At 61.4% G+C, this 21,084-nt stretch overlaps 2 protein-coding genes across 3 annotated transcripts in view; one reads left to right on the top strand and one right to left on the bottom strand.

The window, feature by feature from the left end:
• The first annotated feature begins 6,823 nt into the window (after positions 1 to 6,823).
• SPHK1 (sphingosine kinase 1) lies at positions 6,824 to 13,585 on the top strand. Its single transcript, XM_061377196.1, has 5 exons — positions 6,824 to 7,462; positions 11,456 to 11,605; positions 11,845 to 11,939; positions 12,156 to 12,271; positions 12,687 to 13,585. The coding sequence occupies exons 1-5, from the start codon at positions 6,937 to 6,939 to the stop codon at positions 13,453 to 13,455; spliced, it is 1,656 nt and encodes a 551-aa protein (XP_061233180.1). The 5' UTR covers positions 6,824 to 6,936; the 3' UTR covers positions 13,456 to 13,585.
• A 3,188-nt stretch (positions 13,586 to 16,773) lies between these two features.
• UBE2O (ubiquitin conjugating enzyme E2 O) overlaps positions 16,774 to 21,084 on the bottom strand; it is a 62,539-nt gene continuing 58,228 nt past the window's right edge. For both annotated transcript variants that reach the window (XM_061377275.1, XM_061377276.1), the window contains exons 16-18: positions 20,541 to 20,744; positions 19,845 to 19,902; positions 16,774 to 18,329 (exon numbers count right to left, since the gene is read on the bottom strand). In XM_061377275.1, the coding sequence (XP_061233259.1) occupies positions 17,584 to 18,329; positions 19,845 to 19,902; positions 20,541 to 20,744 (1,008 nt within the window). In that variant the 3' untranslated portion in view covers positions 16,774 to 17,583. The remainder of the gene's footprint in view (positions 18,330 to 19,844; positions 19,903 to 20,540; positions 20,745 to 21,084) is intronic.

The raw sequence follows: 21,084 nt of genomic DNA, 5'->3' as shown, positions 1-21,084 counted from the left end.
ATGCTCGCCCTCAGCCCGCTCTCGGCACCGTCTCCCAAGGGAACACGAGCTGTCAGGCTCTCCGGGCTCTTTGGATGTGAGGGCGAACTCCCTCGTCGAGTACAGGCCCGAAATGAGCTGTGTAAGCAGAGCACTCGTGCCCCAGCCCCTGGGGCAGAGCCTGTCCTGGCCCTTCTGCACCCAGCGAGCGTGCTCGGCATCGGAGGGAAGGCAAACGGCGTGAACTGCATGGGCAGGCCATGGCCTCGTTCTCCTGGAGGGAGAGGCCTTTCCAGGCACTGCAGAGGTGACATCGCCTGGCAGAAGGGGGAGGAAGTCGCGGTTGGCTGCAGTCAGGACATGGGGATGCAGTCAGGACATGGGGGCTGCCCTCAGGACACGGGGGCCGCACTCAGGACATGGGGATGCAGTCAGGACATGGGGGCTGCCCTCAGGACACGGGGGCCGCACTCAGGACATGGGGATGCAGTCAGGACAGGGGGGCTGCACTCAGGACATGGGGATGCAGTCAGGACAGGGGGGCTGCACTCAGGACATGGGGCTGCCCTCAGAACACGGGGGCTGCACTCAGGACACGGGGGCTGCACACCTCCATGTCTCAGCAGTACCCCAGTGCTCTGGTGCACGTGTGTGTGACATAAGCAATGCCTCCAGCCACAGCTCCTGTCAGAAACATTCCATGCTTGGCTGGGAGCTGCAGCATTGCTGTCAGTGCTCCTCAGCTGAACGCTTCATTGAAGGTTGGCTCTCTCCAGCCCTCGATAAGATGCAGCATCCTCAATGCAAACAAGATAGAAATGCATCTGTATGCACTGCCCGAGCACCAGGCTGGAAAGTTTCGTCTCCCCCCAGTATCCCTCAGAACCACCTCACAGTTACCTACCTGATGAAGCCTCCCAAGCTGCAGGCTCCATTTGCTGGGGGGCACAGCTACCCCCTCACGGGCACCCCAACCCAGGCTCTCCCTCAGCTGCATCCAGATGTGTGTTCAGTGATGGCTGCTGCTGCCCTGCACGGTCATTGTCAGTGGTCACAGCACCCAGCTTCACCCATCACAAGCAGCTGGCTTTGCCCTTCAAAAGGAAGGAGCTGAAAAAGGAAACCCTTTGGATGGGCACAGGCTATTTCTATGGTGTAGGAGCTGGCTGAGTGCTGAGGGCCCTCCTGTTCCCACCAGGGCAATGGCAGCTCCCAGAGGAGCAGGAGCACCCCAAGGGATGGGGACAGCAGGGGTGAACCCTGAGCAGCACCCAGGCAGGGGGAGCAAGGAGGGACGGACCCCAAGGGCAGGGAGGGGGACCCAGCACCTCTGCAGGGTGCTCAGCTCCTTCCCTCCGTAGCACGGGGATTTACTGCTGCCCTCCTCCAGGCTTGCCAGCAACTGGGTGCCCTGGAGCAGGAGCAAGGGCCCCTTAACCCCTTCCCACCCGCGGCCAGCTCGCTCCTCCCTTGGCCGCTCAACACAGCAGCCTGGTGCTGATGCTGGGGCCTCTGCTCCAGCTCCATCCTCCCGCTGCCTCCTGGGATGCTCGGAGGCACCCACCGAGGATGGATCCCAACAGAGCGGTTGGGATCAGCGCCGTGCAGCTGAGGTTGTGGCTGTTATCACTGCAAGAACCAAGCTTTCTCCGGGCAAAGGGAGCCGCTGCTTTCCCCAGCGGTCCCACCTGCCTTTACAGCCCCCGTTAACTCGGGGAGCAAGGGATAGCCCAGCTCCTGGCCTGCTCAGAGCCAGCAGAGCCTCCCCCCGGAGCACAGTGCTTCATTATCCCATTATCAGAGGGCAGATTAGGAGGGCGGCTCAGGGAACAGCGCCGGCTTTAGGCGGGTTTAGCTCCTTTGGAAGGGCTTATCCAGGCTGAGCCTCCCGCGCTGCTGTGCTCTGAGCCGAGGGGCTGAGCAGTGCTCAGGGAAGGGGGGGGCACAGCCAAGAAAGGATCCGTCTGGGAGGCTTCCATACCCAAACCCAGCGTTAGACACTGAGTGTATAGCAGCGAGGGGCTGCTCTGCTCTGCCAAGTGCTGCATTGCTCCCAGAGAGCACCGTGGAGTTGGCTGTGGGGTGGGTTCTGTGTGGGGCGCACACAGGATAACCATGCAGAGCAGAACAGGGTTTTGCCCTTTCTCCTTTACCAAAGGAGCCGGGCTGGGGTGGCTGGAACCCAGCAGGGAGAGAGGAGCTGTGGGAACTGCTGCTGCAGATCCCTCCTCTGCTTCCCCAGGCCAGAAACGGGATGCGGTGGTGGGATGCTGTGGTGGGATGCTGTGTCCCCCACACATAACTGCCCCAGCCCAGTGGTTCTCATTTCAGCCTCTGACTCACCTCCCAAAAATTCCTCTGCTCACATCATGCAGGAAACCGCTGCAGGGAAGTGGTGAAAACCCCGCAACAACGGCCTGAAACTTGGCTTCCTCCAGCCAAGGGGGGAGATCAAACAGCAGCACACTGGCCTCCATTGTTCTGATGCCAGGAACACTCATGGGGGTGACTGCATGCCTGGCCCAGTGGGGTGTGTGTGTGTGTGTGGTTATTCCAGACTCAGCAGCTTCTCATGGGACATCTGGGGGTGTTCCCCAAGCACAGGGCCTGACCTCAGAACCATCCCTGAGTCAAGCATCAGGAATGAGCTCAGCTGCTCTGAGTGAGCCCCCGTGGGCCTGGGCTGTGCTGAGAGCTTGGCAATGGGGGGTGGCAGCCCCCAGCAGGTCACGAAGCCTGGCTGTGATTGAGGAGCTGCTGTAACCCCGAGCTCCTCAGAGACTGATAAACCCCCTGGGTTAAGCCCTGTGTGAAGCTGGGCTTGTGGGTGATGATACCCACTGCTATGGGTGATACCCACTGCTATGGATGATACCCACTGCTATGGGTGATACCCACTGCTATGGATGATACCCACTGCTATGGGTGATACTCACTGCTATAAACCCACCAAACCCACCAAACCCACCAAACCACCAAAACCCACCAACCCACCAAACCCACCAAAACCCACCAAACCACCATGATACTCACTGCTATGGATGATACCCACTGCTATGGGTGATACCCACTGCTATGGGTGATACTCACTGCTATGGATGATACCCACTGCTATGGGTGATACCCACTGCTATAGATGATACCCACTGCTATGGGTGATACCCACTGCTATGGGTGATACTCACTGCTATGGATGATACCCACTGCTATGGGTGATACCCACTGCTATGGGTGATACTCACTGCTAAAACCCACCAAAAACCCACCAAACCACCAACCCACCAAACCCACCAACCCACCAAACCCACCAAACCCACCAAACCACCAAGATGATACCCACTGCTATGGGTGATACCCACTGCTATGGGTGATACTCACTGCTATGGGTGGTACCCACTGCTATGGGTGATACCCACTGCTATGGGTGATACCCACTGCTATGGGTGGTACCCACTGCTATGGGTGATACCCACTGCTATGGGTGATACCCACTGCTATGGATGATACCCACTGCTATGGGTGATATCCACTGCTATGTATGATACCCACTGCTATGGGTGATACCCACTGCTATGGGTGATACCCACTGCTATAGATGATACCCACTGCTATGGATGATACCCACTGCTATGGGTGATACCCACTGCTATGGGTGATACCCACTGCTATGGGTCATGGAGCCAGCGCTGGGGGTGCAGCCACTTGCCAGAGTTCTACCCCAAATCAATGACAGACCCAAAACCTGTGTCCTGGCTCATGCACCTCAATCGCTCTCCCACACAAGATACCGTTGTTCCTGTCCCCTCCTGCCCCTTGCTGGTCCCATAGGTCAGCACCAGCATCTCCCTGGGAGACTGCTCCCCATGAGCCCTGATGGTGAGGGGCTGAGCTGCCTTCCCTGGCCTGGGTCAGCCCCAGAGTGGCTCCATCCCTGCCCTGGCCACTCCTGCAGGCACTGCCTGGAACGTTCCCACTGCTGCAGTGGGTGGCTGTCCCCCTGCCAAGCCCTGCAGCCCTGCCAGCCCCGCTGCAGCACACAGCCGCGCTATTTCTGGATCCACCTTGAGACAAGTACCTTCAGCAGCGGGAAGGATGCTAAAAGAGACGGATCCAGGATGAGAGCAGCCCATTCCCGTCCCCAGGCGGCTGCAGCAGAGCGGGCAGGGAGCTGGAGGAGCTGCTGTGTGCCTCGAAGGGAAACGCTGCCGTTCAACCTGCTGCAGAGCTGTGTCCTCTGCGCGCCTCCTCCAGAGCCTGTCGCTGCTGTGTAGGCAGCAGGAGCCTGAAATCCGGGCTTGTCCTGGCATGGAGAGCCATGCATCAGCATGATGGAGGACTAAGGCAGGGCCAGGAAGCCCCCAGCCTCTGCTTTCTCCCCCCATGACAAGCTCTCTGTGGGCACCAGCTCCTCGAAGCAGCTTGGGGCAGGAGGGAGCTGAGGGGGTGTTGGATTGCCTTTTAACCCTTGGCTGATGGCACAACTCAAGGCAAACCTTGTCTGCTGCTCCTGCCTCAGTGTCCCCAACCACAGGAGCATCCACCACCCTCTGCAGGGGCATGGCGCTCTGGATGCACAGCCCTGCTTCCCCAGATGACATCAGTGAGGTCTGGGATACCCCACAGGCCCTCCAGGACAGGAGTTTGTGGGGTGTTTGCTCTTGAAGAGACACCGGTGGTCTCCATGGTCATGGCTGGCCTCAACACCCTGCACTGAGCACCCACTGCAGTGGGGGGGGGGCATTCACCACCCTCTGTCCCCACCGGCTCCATGCCACATCCCCATCCCACATTCCCGCACTGCTCTCCCACATACTGGCCTCTGCAGCCCTGGGAATGGAGCGGATCAGGACAAACCTGACCTGCAGACTGCTGAGCACCCTTCAGGCTGCTGCTGGGGTCAAAGGAGCTTGGTAAAGCTCCTGTAATTAAGATAGGCCCAGATGACTGTTTATCAGCGCTGAGGGCGAAGGAAGTGATCCCACTTCCTTATGAGCCATCGCATCTGGAGGCAAGCAAGCGGTGTCCACGTGGGATGGAGCTGAATCAACGCGTGGCTGTGGGAGCAGAGCAGAGGGACCCACGTGGGGCTGGTGGTGGGCACTGGGGTGTCTGTGGTACAAAGCATCCACCCAGCACTGGGACAGGCTCACGTGGAGTCCCCATAGACCAGCACTGAGATGGAAAAGCTCATCATGAAGGTTGGGTCTGTGCCGGTCCCGTTCTCCATCTGAGGAAAACCTGGCTGCAGCCCCCTCATTCCCTGCATCCCCACCATGGGCAGCACTGCCCTAAACCCTCCTGCTGCCTCCAACAGCTCACAGGGAAGCCATTCTCAGCCCCTTTCCCAGCTCACAGCCGTGGCCAGCAGAGCCTGGCTGGGCATTCCACTCCTGTTTAAAGCTCAGGCAGGGTAAGGGGACCCCTGGGGCACGGGGCCATGGATGGATGTGGTGAGGACAGAGCCCGAAGCCGCCCCAGCATCCCATGCACCTGCGGGAGCAGTGTGACAGCTCTGCTCTCACATCCTCCCACTGCCTCTCGTTCCTTCCTGAGCGGAAATGGGGAGCACGTTAGTCACCGGGGAGGCAGAGGGGCAGGTCAGGGCGCTGCACACCCAGCAGCCGGCTATTTCCTCCCATGACACCTTGCCCAGGGCTGTTTGCAAACACTGCGCTATGCCCAAACCTCGCCCCACATCGGCTGTGGATGCAGGAGGCTGGGGGCCTCCCCTCCAAGCATCTCTTTGAACCCGCAGCACTCAGGAAGTCTTTTTGGGAAGCACCGTGTTCCCAACCAGGGCATCTCGGCTCTGTTTAGGTCACAAGCAGGACCTGACTGTGTCATCCCATGCCCTCCCTACAGTTCTTGGCCAGTTCAGGATTAAGCAGGGCTGAGGGCTCGCTGTTAATTAAACTGCTGTGAGTGTGAGGAGCGAGGCCTCCTGAGGTGTGAGCTCAAGGCTGTGGGGTCTCAGGCTGGTGCCAGCCCAGCAGCACATGGTGTGTGTGAAAACAGCATGAGCACGGCCACAAAGCGTGGGGGTGAGGAAGGCCCAGAGGAGGTGGAGGGAGGGACTGAGACACCTCTCTGCCTTCCTTACCATTCCCATGGGCTTGTCCGAGTGCTTATCCCCCGCTTCCCTGCACAGAGGCTCAGCTCTGAGGGCCTCCTGCAAGCAGAGCACCAGCTGGAGCATGTGGAGCAGAGCTACATCCAGGGGGAAGCGGCTGGCAACAGAAAGAATCCATTATTGAGCTGGGCCAGACCCCCTGGAGCCCGGCAGCCCCTTGGGAGGGTGAGGTCAGTCCTGTCGCCATCAAAAGCTGTTGTCAGTGAGTTTTGCTGGCACCGAGCTGCTCCCAGCCTTGCCAGCACCCTCCAGGCAGGTCCCTGGGCTCTGTCCCCAGCCCACGGTGGGTTCACAGCGCAGCCCATCTCCCTCCACGGTGCCCACGGCACCCTCCGACCCTCACGGATACCTGATGGCAGCTCACCAGTGGCATCATCCCCCTCCATCCTCCCTGCCGGGGGTGACCCCGCCGCTGTTCCGCTCTCCTCCACCGTGCCTTGATTTCCCCACTCTGCTCCTCTCACCCTGTCCCGGCTGCAGAGGTGTTGTTGAACGCTGTTCATGCAGCGTGGGGTGAGGGACCGGGGCAGGACCCCTGCCCGCGGCCATCGCTGCCATCTCCATCTCCCGGTGGCTGCGCCAGCCCCGGCCCCACGGCAGCACCGGACCGAACCGCCTCCCCCCCCCCGCAGAGCAGATCCACCTCGGCATCGCTTTGCCCTCGCTCATCCCTTGCTGCAGCCGGACATTCCGGTGACACCTCCCCGCTGCCCGGGGCGGCGCTTGGGGAAACGGAGGCAGGCGGGCAGGGGTGCGTGGAGCTCGGGGCAGCGCCGGGGCCGGTCCCCGCCGCCGGGAGGAGCGGTGCAGGGGGTGGGTTACACTTTATGAATGGGGCCGCCCCGCCTGCCATAGCCGTGCGGCGCGGCGGGCGTCAGCAGCGAGCAGCGGCGGGCGGCGCTCCCCGGCGCGTCCCGTTCCCCGTTCCAGCGGCGATGGCCGCCGGCCGCCGCGCTCCCCCGGAGCCCGGGGGGGGCCCCGTGCTACTTCAGGGTGTTTTCGGTGCGGGGCCGGGTCCCGGAGCCGCCTCCTGCTCGCTGGTGCTCACGGCCCGGGAGCTGCAGGTGCGGCGGCCCGGAGGCTCCTCCGGGGGCTCGGCCGGCCCCGACGCCGCGCTCCGCTTGGCCGACTGCGTGAGCTCCGCCGCCTTCCCCGCCGCCGCCGCCGCCGCCTGCTTCTCGCTCGTCTGTTACCCGCTCCGCGGCCCGCGCTGGGGCTCGCCCGCCCGCCAGCGCCTGGAGCGGACCTTCCGCGTCTACCGGGGCCCCGACGCCGAGGGCAACCTGCGCATCGCCCAGGCCTGGAGCCGCCGCATCCGGGAGCTCTCGGTGCCCGCCGTGCCCGTGCAGGACGGTGAGTGCCGCGGGCGGGGAGCGGGGGGGACGCGGGCACGGACCCGGACCCGGACCCGGACCCGCTCCGCCGCAGGGCCCGACGGAGCGAGCGCCCGGAGCTCCGAAGGGACGGGGAGGGGAGATCCGCGTCCCCGAGGAGTCACCTCGATCGGAGGGTGGGGACACGGGGACAGCCCCGGGGGTGCCTTAAGCCCCTTTCACCCTTAAATCGAAGGGGCAGCAGGGCCGTGGTGGCCCCACGGGGGTCCTTTGTACCTCCCTCCCCCCCCACCCCCCGGGTCAGTTCAAAGCTCCAAAGGGCAGAATTAAGCAAGAGAACCAAAGGAGCCATCGGTGCTGACGCAGGCGGGACGGGAGCCAGGCCTCGGCAGGTGAATCCCCCCCAGATCCCCGGGGCTCCCAGAGCACCCTCAGCCCCCCAGGAGCTGCCACCAGCTTCAAGGGGAGATGCTGGTTTGGGGCCCAGGTCCCCAGCTCTGGCTGTCAGGGCAGGGCTGGCGTGTGCTGGAACATCTGAGCAGGGATTCAATTATATGCACTACTTCATTTATTCAGCTGCCCAGTCGCACTGCTCAGACTTGGGAAGGAAGAGGCATGTGGTTCGGGGGATCCATCCTGTCAGATCCCATTTAGCCCAGCGCTTCCCTGCTCGGCTCTGGAAATGCAGCTTTTTTACGTGACCTGCAGCTACAAAGCAACTTTCTGCTGCTTTTCACCCAGAATAACACAAACCGGGAGAACGGGGCCGGGGCAAAACCAGTTCCCCGGCTCCAGTTCCAGCCCGAGCTCTGCAGCTTTGGAATCCCTCGCAGGCAGCGTGAGGGAGGTGCTGGGGCAGGAGCCTCGGGGGAGCCCGGGGAAGGAGGACGGGAGGAGGCGGTGCGGAGCTGAGGGCTCCAAAAGGATTTGCTAAACCTCCTCCCCCAGGTCGGGACGAGCTAAAAATGCCTCTCACCACACCCAGCGCTGCCCCAGCGCGGCCTGTGCGGGACAGATAAGGGCCGAGCTGGGGAAGCTGCGGGTGAGTCCGTGCGCACCAATCCTGCCGCCCTGCCCCTGCAGTGGGGGGACTCGGGGAGCCCGTCCGGGGCTCAGCTCCAGCATCCCCCGGGGGGACCCTCGGCACGAGCAAAGCTTCCCCCTCCTTACTGCACCCCCTCCCTGAGCGGGTTCTAACCCTGGGTCCGTCCCCGGGACTGTGTCCTGCGGGGGAGATACAGCCCTGGCTATGGCAGGAGGCTGCCGTTGAGCTGCTGGCACCGGCCATGGGTGCAGGGTGTTTTGGGGGACCCCTTTGCCATGCAGAGGTGACACCGACCCGGCCTCACGCCAGGGAAGGACTCCCTGTCCCCAGCAGCCTTGTTCCTTGTGCCCAGAGAGCCTCCAGAAGGATGCAGGGACACAATGGAGCTGATGCTGGTGGTGGAGCCGTGGGGACACGTGGCACATGTGGGGATGTGGGCAGAGGGGCAGAGCAGAGCCTGCGCTGGCAGCAGCTCAAGCCCCTTCCTCCTGCTGACTCAACGTCTGCTCAGCCTCAACCGCAGCCTCTGAGGCTGGAGGCAGCCGCACGGGGCCGGGAAGTGGCTGAGCTCTGCCGGGATGCCCGTGTTGTGCAACGGAAGGGGGATGCTGCTGACTTCTGTCCCCCCCGAGCATCACTGCTGGGCTCTGCCTCTGAACCCGCACGCATCACCAGCCTGGTGCTGCCGGTGGCACTGATCCTGCACCAGGACCATGGCCCAAGCCCTTCTCACACCCTGGTCCCAGCAGTCTGTTCCTTGGGATGGAGTTGCGGCATCCCTCCGTGTCCCTGATGCCTTTCCCCACCCAGCCAAGGAGCAGATCCTGGGATCCCAGCTGTAACCCCCTGCCCAGGGGCAACACCACAGGTCCAGGCAGGATTTTCAGGCCAGACCCGTGTGTGCAGGTCAGGAATGATGCGGCTGGTTAGGGACAGTGTGGGTTTCAAAACTGCATTGAGGTTCCTGAAGTGCTTCGTGCTCCAACTGCATCCTCCAGGGTTGGGGTTGGGGGGAGAAAGGGGAGAAAATCCCCCATCACCTGCCCCCATCAGCCAGGGCTGGGGGTCCGGCTGCTTGATCCAAGTGCTGGTGGTGACTGGAGAGGAGTGACCGTGTCCAGCCCAGCCCTGGGTCACTGCCCATTATCCCTGCCCCGAGCTGGGGCTGCCTCTGCCCCGCTGCTGTCCTGAGGGCAGCAGGGCCCTCGTGTCTGGTACCCACTGATAAGGGGCCCGGGGGAAGGTGGGGGGCAGCTGATGCTCCCCCAGGCCTGGGCCAGCGCCTGAACCCAGGCTCAGCCCTGGCTGAAGGGGCTCTCCTGGGCAGAGCCGTGCTGTGGCCTCGGTGGCAGGTCCTGAGCAGCCGGCGTGGGGACAAGGAGGTTTCCTGCAGGGTGATGGCCTCACCGGGTCATTCCTGGGGCCAAGGACAGGGTTAGGGTTAGGGTTGCTCCCCGTGCTCCCGGGGCTGGGGGGCATGGAGAGGGGATGCCACAGGGCAGCGGGTGCAGCTCTGCCATGGGCTGGGGAGGCCCCGCTGTGCTGCTGGGTGTCCCCCACGGGAGGTGGCACCAGCCACATCCCCGTCCCCAGGCTCCCCTCTCCCTGCCCTCATGCCTGGGGTGGGCAGCAGGGGGGGGTTCAGCTTCTGTGTGTTCCAACAGCTCACAGCACCCCATTGTGCGGATGGGGGGGCAGGAGGACAGCCCCAGTCGCCTCCTGGCTGGCCGGCTCTGCCTGGGTTAGGTGGTGCTGGGATGGCGCTGGGATGGCGCTGGGATGGCGCTGGGATGGTGCTGGGATGGCGCTGGGATGGCGCTGGGATGGTGCTGGGATGGCGCTGGGATGGAGCTGGGATGGCGCTGGGATGGTGCTGGGATGGTGCTGGGATGGCGCTGGGATGGCACTGGGATGGCGCTGGGATGGCGCTGGGATGGCGCTGGGATGGCACTGGGATGGCGCTGGGATGGCGCTGGGATGGCACTGGGATGGCGCTGGGATGGCGCTGGGATGGCTCTGGGAAGTGCCTGTTTTCCCGAGTCAGCTCCTGACGGAGCAGCGATTTGTGCTGAGTCAGCAAGCACAGCCCTGGGCAGGCACCCCCTGCCCCCCTGGGGACCTGACCATGGCTTCGGGGGCCCAGAGCTGCTGGGGACACCCCCAGCCTTGCTTCACCCCACAGGGCCGGGGGCACTGCAGGAGCTCAAGGCCCGAGCCCTGCTTATGGGGCCCAAGCAGCACCCAGGGGTCCTCCCTTACAGGGAACACCGGGCGTGGGGGGGGCAGAGGGATGTGGAGCCCTGCCAGGCTGGTAATTACAGCCCTCACACTAAACCTGAGCCCCATGGGGAGCGGAGGGAGCAGAAGTGTCTGTCTGACAGCGCAGGGGGCTCTCCTGGCCCCGCTCCATCTGGCAGAGTGTTGGGAATGAGGATCTATGGCCCTCATCCCCCTTGCTTGGCTCCCTGCACACTGAGGGGCTGAGCCGTGGGGCTCAGCAAGGGAAGCTCAGCCAGGGTTGGGTTTCAAACCTCCCCTTTGCTTCCAGCTTTCTTTCCCTGGTGTGTCCGAAAGCAGAGCCAGCAGCATCCACAGCCCCGGGATGCTCAGGGATGCTCCATACTGCAGAGCTCCAGTTGCACTGGGTGCTGTGGGGCTCCAGCCTGGGCATTGAACATAGAATCATTGAATAGTTGGGGTTGGGACTGCCAGGGATGGAGCAGCCACCACATCTCTGGGCAACCCATTCCAGCGCATCAGCACCCGCACAGGGAAGAGCTTCTGCCTTCTGCCTAACCTGAACCTCCCTGTAACATCCCTGCTGGGTGTGGGATCGCACAGGACGAGTCCCTGCCGGACCCTGTGTCCCCATCTCTCCATCCCTGCTCCCCTCCCATGGAGCTTGGGGATGGGGAGCAGCTCCTCCCGCTGTGGGGCTGTGCTCACAAAGCCCCGTCCCCCCCGCAGGTGACACCTATGGGGTGCTGCCCCGGCCCTGCCGCGCGCTGGTGCTGCTGAACCCCCAGAGCGGGGCTGGCCGAGCTCTCGAGGACTTCCAGGCCGTGGTGCAGCCCATGCTGGCAGAGGCCGACGTCGCTGCAAGCGTCTTCATCACAGGTGAGCCCCCTCCTCCTGCCCCGGGCCCTGCCTGGGTGCTGCTGCCCTGAGACGGGCTCCCCCGAGCGGCTCCGTGCCCCAGCATCGCCCGGTTCAGATGAACACCGGGAGGGGTTGGTGCTGCCTCACCTCCCGCAGCCCCGCCTGGGGACACTGGGGCCGGGGGCACTGCCTGGGGCTGGCAGCGGCAGGGCAGGGGCATGGAGGTGACGCTGGGCTCCTTCTGCTTCCCCCCGCAGAGAGACCCCACCACGCACACGAGAAGGTGCGGGACGAGGACCTGTCGCAGTGGGATGCGCTGGTGGTGATGTCCGGGGACGGGCTCCTGTACGAGGTGAGGGGCACCACGGGGCACCCCCGGCCCCGGGCTGGGCACAGCAGGTGCCTGGGGCCGGAGCTGAGCTTTGAGACAGGAAGGGAACAGCAAAAGGGAGCTGGCACCGTGCTTGGAGAGGGGCTTGCCCCAAGCTCACCGTGACAGGTCCATGGAGGGACCCAGCGTGGCCTCGGGCCTGCCAGGTCCCTGCCTCCAGCTGCCTCCATCCTGTAGGTGGTGAACGGGCTCATGGAGCGGCCGGACTGGGATGAGGCCATGAAGAAGCCGCTGTGCATCCTGCCCGGGGGCTCCGGGAATGCCTTGGCTGCCTCCATCAACTACTACGCAGGGTGAGCCCCATGGGGAGCAGGATGGGGGGGAAAGGCTCCATCCCAGCTGATCCCAGTACAGGGGGATCCTGTGGGTCCCCGCGTCCCTGCAGGCTGGTCCCTGTGAGCATCAGGCTGCATCCCCACATCCCCCCACATCCTTCCTCCTCTCCAGGCTCTGAGTCTGGCAAAGCTTTTCCCTAAAGGATCCACCCCGGGCAGAGCTGGTCCCGCTGCAGGACCGGGATTGCCCTGACCCAGCATTCCCACCTTGGGTCTGTCTTTTGGAGCTGGTTTATACTTCCCACCCCAAGCAAAACCTCTCCCAGCAGCTGTCCCTGAGGGACACCATCACCCAGCCGGGATATGTTCTGGCACACGGATCCAGCACCGGTGCTGGGTCCAGCCCAAACTCACCTTTCTCCATCCCTCGCAGCAACGATCACGTCGCCAAGAAGAAGCTGCTGACGAACTGCACCTTCATCCTGTGCAAGGGGCTGCACACGCAGATGGACCTGGTGTCGCTGAGCACAGCCTCGGGCAAGCGCCTCTTCTCCTTCCTGGGCTTCGGCTGGGGCTTCATCTCGGACGTGGACATCGACAGCGAGAAGTACCGCTGGCTGGGCAACGCGCGCTTCACGCTGGGCACGCTGCAGTGCCTGGCCAAGCTGCGGGTGTACCAGGGCCGCCTCTCCTACCTGCCCCTCGGCCCCCCAGCGCAGGGCACCCCCCGGGACCCCCCCGAGCCCGTCACCAACGGCCACATCCCGCTGCTGGCGGGGACCGGAGCACCGAGGGCGCTGCCCCCCGACTCGCTGCTGGTGCCGCTGGGGCAGCCGGTGCCGGCGCACTGGACCGTGGTCCCCGAGGAGGAGTTTGTCACCGTCTACGCCATTTACCAGTCCCACCTGGGCACCAACCTGCTGATGGCGCCGGCGGCGCGGCTGCACGACGGCTGCATCCACCTCTTCTACCTGAAGGCCGGCATCAGCCGCGCGGCGCTGCTCAGGATCTTCCTGGCCATGGCCAGAGGGACCCACCTGGACCTGAACTGTCCCCACCTGTGCTACGTCCCGGTCCGGGCCTTCCGCCTGGAGCCGCGCACGGCCGCGGGCATCATGACGGTGGATGGGGAGGCGCTGGCCTCTGAGCCCGTGCAGGGGCAGCTCCACGGCCGCCTCTGCCGCGTTGTGTGCGGCTCCTGAGCTGCTGCCTTCACCCACCCCAGCGCTGAGCTGCTGGCACGGCCCAGCCGGGGCGGGCAGAGCCTTCCTCCCACTCAGGAACATCCTCTCCGCCCATAGCAATAGCTCTCGGGGGCCATTGGGTGCTCGTCCCCACGCTTAGCTTTAACCCCTCGGGACAGCCGCCAGCGCTGTCCCACACCTGAGCCGTGAGCCCCATCAGGTACTCGGTGCCCATCAGGTCCTCGGTGTCCTACCCCGGTACGAGGTCCCGGCTGTGCCGGCACAGCCCCGTCCTCTCCCTGGCTCGTGTCCCCAGCGCCACCCGCAGGGAGGGTCAGGACCAAGCTCTCTTGATACCAGAACTTGACTTTTTGTAAGGATGTTTGTACCCAAAGCTCCCTGCAGAAGCAGAGTTTATTCTTGTGAGAGATGCAATAAAGAGCCGGTGTTTGCAGAACCCCCAGGGCTCGAAGCCGTGGTCAGAGCTGCTCTCAGTGCCCTCTGCTCCCCTGTCACACCACTGCCACCTCCAGCCAGAGCCAGCACGGAGCCAAGGCCCAGGAGATGCTCCCAGGGGAGGTGTCTCAGAGGCAGGACGTGGGGTGCTGCTCCCCCCCCGCCTCCCAGTTTTGGGGTGCGCTGGTGCCTCCCTGCTCAACCTCATGCTGGAGCTGATTGAAAGCTGGGAACTCAATCCCACAGGGACCACAGACTGGTTTGGGTTGAAGGGACCTTAAAGCTCCTCCAGCTCCAACCCCTGCCACAGGCAGGGACCCCTTCCACTGGAGCAGCTTGCTCCAAGCCCCTGTGTCCAACCTGGCCTTGAACACTGCCAGGGATGGGGCAGCCACAGCTTCTCTGGGCACCCTGTGCCAGCGCCTCAGCACCCTCACAGGGAAGAGCTTCTGCCTTAGATCTAACCTGAACTTCCCCTGTTTCAGTCTGAACCCATCACCCCTTGTCCTATTGCTACAGTCCCTAATGAAGAGGGCCTTGCCAGCATCGTTGTAGCCCCCTTCAGACACTGGAAGCTGCTCTGAGGTCTCCACGCAGCTTCTCTTCTCCAGGCTGAGCAGCCCCAATGTTCTCAGCCTGTCTCCATACAGGAGCTGCTCCAGTCCCTGATCATCCTCATGGCCTCTCTGGACTTGCTTCCACAGCTCCATGTCCTCCATGCTGAGGACACCAGCACTGCACACAGTGCTGCAGGTGGGTCAGCCCCAGCTGCCGGATCCACCTGGCTCCTTGCGGGCACCATGCCATCAACTTCACCCCAGTGGGATCCCAGCACAGGGTGGGGAGGGCAAGAAAGAGACGGCGCTGAGAAGCACTGAGAGAGGCAGATTCAATGGCAAGTCATCTTCCCTCCTTTATTACACCCGGGTTAGCCAAACAAAACAAGTTCTGCAGGTAAAAAAAGTCCGAATGGGCACACAGCACTTTATACAGATACCGTAAGCAACCAAGCACCCACATCTGCACGGGGACGACACCTCTAAGCATGGCCTCAAGGGCAGGGCTGGGGCTGTTGTCTTCATTAAATACTGTACAGAACCAAGGCTACAAAGGGGGTTGCGATCGCTCCTTCCCCCTGCCCCGCGCTGCAGTTCCAGCCCGCTCTCATTGTACATGATCCCAGAGCCCGGAGCCGGGTTAAGGCTGACAATAAGCATCATGCTTTGGCTTTTTTTGGGGTTTTTTTTTTCCACTTTTGTTTTTCCCCCCCAGGTTTTAGCTTTTTAAAGTGTTCTCCTTAAATATTACATATACACAAAATACACAGCGGTGCCCAGCCCCTGCCCCAGCTTCACATTATCAAAAGCTTTAGAAAACGTGTAAACCTCTGGGCACGCCTCGTGTGGGGCAGTGCTGGGGGGCACCGGCCCCTGCCCCACGGCCAATGCACCCCACGGCCAATGCACCCCACAGGGAGCCTGTGCAAAGCTCTTGGTTCAGATCAGAGGAAACAAAGTTGGGCGAAGGGGACGGCCTTCGCTGGGAGATGAGAGCAAAGGGTGGGCAAAGCAGGGAGCCCTGGAGCTGCTCCCTCCCCATCCCAAAAGGGTTTTCTCCCTCTCTGGCCGCTGGGGCTGTAAGGGCAGCCACAGGGGACAGAGGAAGTCGGTGTCAGTGGAGGACCAACAGCAACTTGGTCTCTTAAAGAGGTTTCATCCCTGGGTACAAGCAGCCTCCCAGCCCTCTGCACCAAGTGACCCCCTCCATGGTGGAGATGCCCTTGCTCTTCACTCAAGGGATTCATGCAGTTAGCACCAGAACGTGGCCAGGAGTTAACACCTGGCTCGCACTGCCCGTGCCCCAAAGCACCCCTGCACCCCAGTGAGGGTCTGCCCGCAGCCAACCCTGCTCCCTGCGAGACCCAGCAGAGGATGGGGACACCACAAGGGCTTTGTGCTGCCCGGAGCATGGGGGCAGCAGGAAGGGGCAGGCACAGGGGCACGGGAGGGGGTTTGGGGCAGCGGGTGCAGGCCCTGGTGGTTCAAGGAGCAGGAAGCACCGTGCAAATGCACTGAGAGGCACCTGCACCTCCCTGCTTCAAACTGGGAAGAGGCCAGAGCCTGGCCTGGGTGAGGGGAAGGGACCAGAGCCACAGCGAGCAAGAGCAAAGGAGGGTTTTGGCTCCATCCTCACTCGTGGCAGAGCCATCTGCTCAGCCCGACTCCTCCGGGGAGCCTGGCGCTGCTGGAGGACCGGGGGCTCCCCCTGACCGGCTGTGCTCCACAGGGATGCCAGGAGGGAGCTCCCCAGTGCCTGCACGCTGGGCAATGCGGTGGCGCTGGGGAGCAATGTCCCAGCTCCACCAGTGAAGGGAAGGGAAGGGTGCACAGGAAAAGAGGCTTCAGGAAGGTGCCTTGAGCAGGGCCCTCCGGCACAGTCACCGCTTCAAAGTGCTCAGGGTCAGCAGCTCTCACTGCTGGAGCAGGGGCTGATCCCACCAGCCCTGTCCCAAGAGGGGCCGTGGAGATCAGGGACAGGATGTGCTGTGCCCACAGCGGACCCAGGCCACCCTGGCAAGGAAGGAACTGAGAACAGTGCCCCAGCTGCTGAGTAACAGCACAGAACAGGCACAAAGTGCTGCTGCTCTGACAGGACCTCATCACCACACCATAGCTCCTGTCCCGTGGGGGCCCTGGCTCCAACAGCTCCAAAATACCCATCTACAGCTGATGGAGGAGGAGCAGCCACACCACGTTCACCACCAAGAGGAGCTTCGGGATCTACAGCGTGCCCCAGGACCACTCGAGGCTGAGATCCAGGGGTAGCTTAGTGCTGTGTGACAGCCTGGATTGGCTGGGAATGAAGGATGCTGCTACTGAAGCAAGTAACAGGGGCAGAACCCCGAATCCCATGTATTTCTAGAAGACAGGCAGTATGCGTGCTGGGGGAAAGGGAAGTTTGCCTTACCCTGGCCAAAAAGAAGCGGGGATGGTGAGAACTGCTTCCAGGAAGCTGACAAGGAGTTGCAGAACTGGATGGAAACCCTGCAGCACTACCAGGGCAGCACAAGTGCCACTTCAGAGCTCTGGTTCTGCCTACCAAGTCCTGACTGCAACAACCTCGTAGCTATCTGTGAACTAAGACCAGAGCAACTCTGTATGGTGCAGACAACCTCAATGCAAACACAATCCCATGTCTAAGAACAGGAAAGCTGGGGCAGGTTTCATAAAACCCATGGTAATGCAGAGAAAAATGAGAGACCGGGAGGGCATTGCCCTTACCTTCCAGCTCCTACAGCAATCACTTCTCCTGGCTTGAAGCCCACCAGACCAAACTGATGGGTGGGAAGAGTCCTTGTGTGGAAAGGTGCCCCAAGATGAAAGTGCAGAAGGGAATGTGGCTGCAAGACTGCTTCTGTGCAGGTCTCAAATCTTACCATTGCAGGGTCAAACTTGCAAAAGGAACACGTACATGGGAGGGGGGAAAGAAGAAGGGCTGGGGCAAAGAGTTATTCATGCTTAGACATCCTTTCCTGGGAGGAGCAGTCAGGCCTACCACCTTCTTTGGAACAAACCAAGCTGAGGAAGAAAAGCTGGAAGGAGAAGCAAGTCTACTGGTGACAGCATCTGCTTATTTCCTTTCTGCTGCTTTCCCTTCTCCCCTGCACCTGCCTGTCCCTAACCTGATGGTTTATTTGTCCTCTGTCCACTCTGGGATATTGGCCCCTGCTAAGGCAGCCCGGTACTGCTGCAAGACACCACGGATGCTTTTAATGAACCCCTTGGACAAGGGGAAGAGGGGGAACCCAATGTCAGGGTAACCGCTCTTTTCCGGAAGGAAACTCCTGTAGCTCTTCCTCCTTTTCTTTGGTTTCACGCTGGGCTGCGCGGCAGAGTCCTGGGCAGCCTTCCCCTCGTCCGTTCGGTCTCTGGCCAGGTCTGCCCCCCTGGCGTGGGCTGTGCTCTCCGAGTCCGAGTACTGCTGGCCATCAGCAGCGTTGGGCATTGAGGCTGTGAACTCCGACTCATCCAGCGCCGAGTCGGAAAGCTCAGCGCCCGCTCCCTGCTCCGAGCTGCTCCCGTATCCCCCCTGCGATCCCGCATTGTCCCCCGGGCTCTCGGCCAGGGCGCTGCTTGCCGAGCAAAGGGAGGCAGAATCCGCCCCGTTGGCCTGCTCGTGGCTCCGCTCCACCAGCTCGTTGGTCTCCAGCCAGGACTCGATGCGGGACACCAGGCGCCAGCCCTGGCAGCGGAAGTGCTCCCGGATCTCGTGCTCGAAGACCTCCACGGGCCTGCGGAGCAGCTGCATCATGGACTGCACCACCCGGATCAGCGTCATCTCGTTGTAGCAGCGGCTGTTCTCATAGCCCTCCTGCAGGCCCCGGTCACTGTCGAAGCCTGCCTCGTTGTAGTAGGGCTCGTTCACCAGGATGAGGCCTGCCAAGAGAAGGGGGCACCAAGGGGTTAAGGGGGGGAGTTCACTGAATCCCAAGCCGAGGAGGTTGGGGTTCAAGGGGCACGGCACCGCCCTGCTGAGGCATCACCCACAGGCTCAGTGATGCAGGCAGCCCCAGGCCAGAATCCCTGCTTTGACTTCAAGCAGGTAGCAGAGGCCAGGATGGAAAACCAGGAACCTGGAAGGTGCAGTAGGCAGGGATCACAAGGGGAGCACTCACATGGATGGGTTGTGGCCTTCTGCTAGGGCAGTAGGAATCTTGGATACTACCAAGAGTGGCCCTGGCTTGCAAGAACAGTCTTCTACCAGTGTGGTGCAGAGGCACACAAAGCACAGGAGGTCAAAAGGGCAGAAGGGGAAAAGTTTCACATCTCCTTTCCCTCCCCGCCCAGCAAAAAACCCCATAAACACACCCAAAGCTTTCTGTTTTCCTCCTCTTAATCAGAACAAAGGCCAAACTTCAGTAAGAGGCTTTGAGCTGGCCACGTCCTGTCCTGCGCAGCACGGTCCCATCAGACAGCACAGTTTGAGACATGAACTAGTGGGACAGGTCACCCGTCCCAGGCTTTCTCCTGCTTGCTGCTGGTCTAATGCAATCACATGTGTGTAGGAATGGCACCAACACTGCCAGGCTGCTGGCAGCCTGCCACTAACTGCATTAGAGCTGCTGGAGGTGAGACCACGAGCGTCTCCCAGCCCAGGCAGGAGCAGGGGCAGAGCAGGTTCCTTCACTAATACCACATTGCTCCAGTAAAACATTGAGTCTTTCATTGCTTAAACCTGGATCCTCAGCTTTGGAAATGAGCAAAGGCTTTTCTTGTGTGCTGTTCTCCCTCAGGTCTGTGAGACTTCAGAGGAGCAGGAGTTGCCTTGCTCTGTCTCAAAGGTTTCTGCAGTCACAAGCCTGGGCTCCCCATACAGAAAGGTGGCCTTGAGGAAGAGATTTGATTTAGTCTGTCTGCTCCCATACCAGACACAGCAAAGCCCTATGGCAGGAAACTCTGGGGCTGGTCTAGACACACCCTTCATTATTCTCTACATAGAAGGAGCATAAACACCAGCATCATGTGCAAAAACATGTACAATGTAGGACGGGCAGGTGACTCAGTGGGATAAAAACAGACCTGCAAATGAAGCCCAGTTTAGCAACCTCAACTAACTTTGGTAACCGGCTGAGGACACGGTGCTTCACCTCTGTCAGCTCGCAGCCAGCAGCAGAACAGCTCTGTGCTTTAGCTGATGCAGTGAGAAGAAGGGAAAGCATTGTCAGAGAGCTGGGATGCAGCCAAAACTCAGGGCACGAGGAAAGCCTGAACCTGCTCCGACTGCTGAAGTGCAGAGATAAGGACACTGCTTTGTCCAGCAATGTGAGAGCAAAAGGCAGGGCTAACCCAGCGGGGTGGCAGATCCCAACTGGGTGCCCCCCCTGCCGTAAGCCTGGGATCCTCCCTCCCCCTTTCCCTGTCCTGCAGGCGCTGCAGGAGCATTAACCTTACCTTGGATGGAGATGAGCACTTGAAGGAGGCTGGATTTACTGGTCCATCTTTCTGTCCCCTGAAACATACATACAAATGTGTTAGAGGGCTCAAGCACCAGCAGCTTGCTCTGGGGTAATGTCACAGGAAGCAAGGCCTCAGTTTCTCTGCATTCACAGCAGGAAGGTGCTGGTGTCCCATTGTACCAACCCATCTCTCCACTGCTTTGTGCCAGCACTACACCCCATTAGGCCAGTTCTACATGGAACAGTGTGACCCTACACACCAGACACCAGTTCCAGCCCTTCCCCATGCCCTGCTGATCTGCCTGTTCACAACACAGCATCTCCCTGGCTCTCTTTATTCCAAGTCTCCAGATGGACTTTGTGCCACGCTACACGATTCATTCATAGTGTGGGAGACAGGGACCCAAACCACGGGAGAACACCCCATGCTGGTGTTGGCATCTCTGCTCTGTCCAAGTGTGACACAGCCTGGCTGGTCTGACCACAGGCTTCTCATCGAGGATGGACAGGAGCCAAATACAGTCCCCGTAGAAGCTAACCTACACCAGTTACCTGCTCCAGACACCTAAAACAGAGCCCAAAGCACCCTGAGCTCAAGCACTGCCTGAGCCCAGGACTCTGGGCCTGGTAAGACATGGCTTGTTCCTGCCACAACCACTGCTCCTCACAGACGGGTGGATGGAAGCGTTACCTTGCCTATCCACGTCCCCAGGAGGCTGACACACACTTTGCCATTGTCGTACAGGTTGGGATTCAGCCTCCCACTGCACTGGGAGAGGTAGCGGAAGAGAGGGGGGACAGCAGGGTAGATGTTGGGGAGCTGGATATCGAAGAGGAAAAGCCCATCTTCATAGGGCGTGCGTGTGGGCCCTTTTATAAGTGCTGAGAAGAGATCCTGTGGAGAGAGGCAACAGAAGCCAGTGAAGCATCCTCTTACCTTGGCAAGGCTGTGTGTACACAGAAGGAGAGAGGAGATGTGATTAACTTGGCTCAAACAACACATCTCAAGGCACTTCTCCCCATAGAAGTGGGCTTGTTCTACAGCCTGAGACCACAGTGTGCAAGGAGATCTGAAGCAGGGCTTTGGGAACAGCCAGCAAGCCCCAGGCTACTCACTGGTTACACCAGCCCCTTGTTGCTGCCCACCCGCCTTTCCTGCTCAGCAGGACAGGCGGCCCAGGGGCAAAGCACCTGAAATAAGCTTCCTACAATGAAGAGCTCCAGGTTGTTTCCCA

This window comes from Neopsephotus bourkii, unplaced genomic scaffold (assembly GCF_033783945.1).
Source record: "Neopsephotus bourkii isolate Nb327-2 ecotype Australia unplaced genomic scaffold, CSIRO-AGI_Nbou_v1 NB_1749, whole genome shotgun sequence".
In the NCBI taxonomy this organism is placed as follows: Eukaryota; Metazoa; Chordata; class Aves; order Psittaciformes; family Psittacidae; genus Neopsephotus; species Neopsephotus bourkii.
The sequence above is the reverse complement of the archived record's forward strand: the minus strand, read 5'-3'. Positions and strand labels throughout refer to the sequence as shown.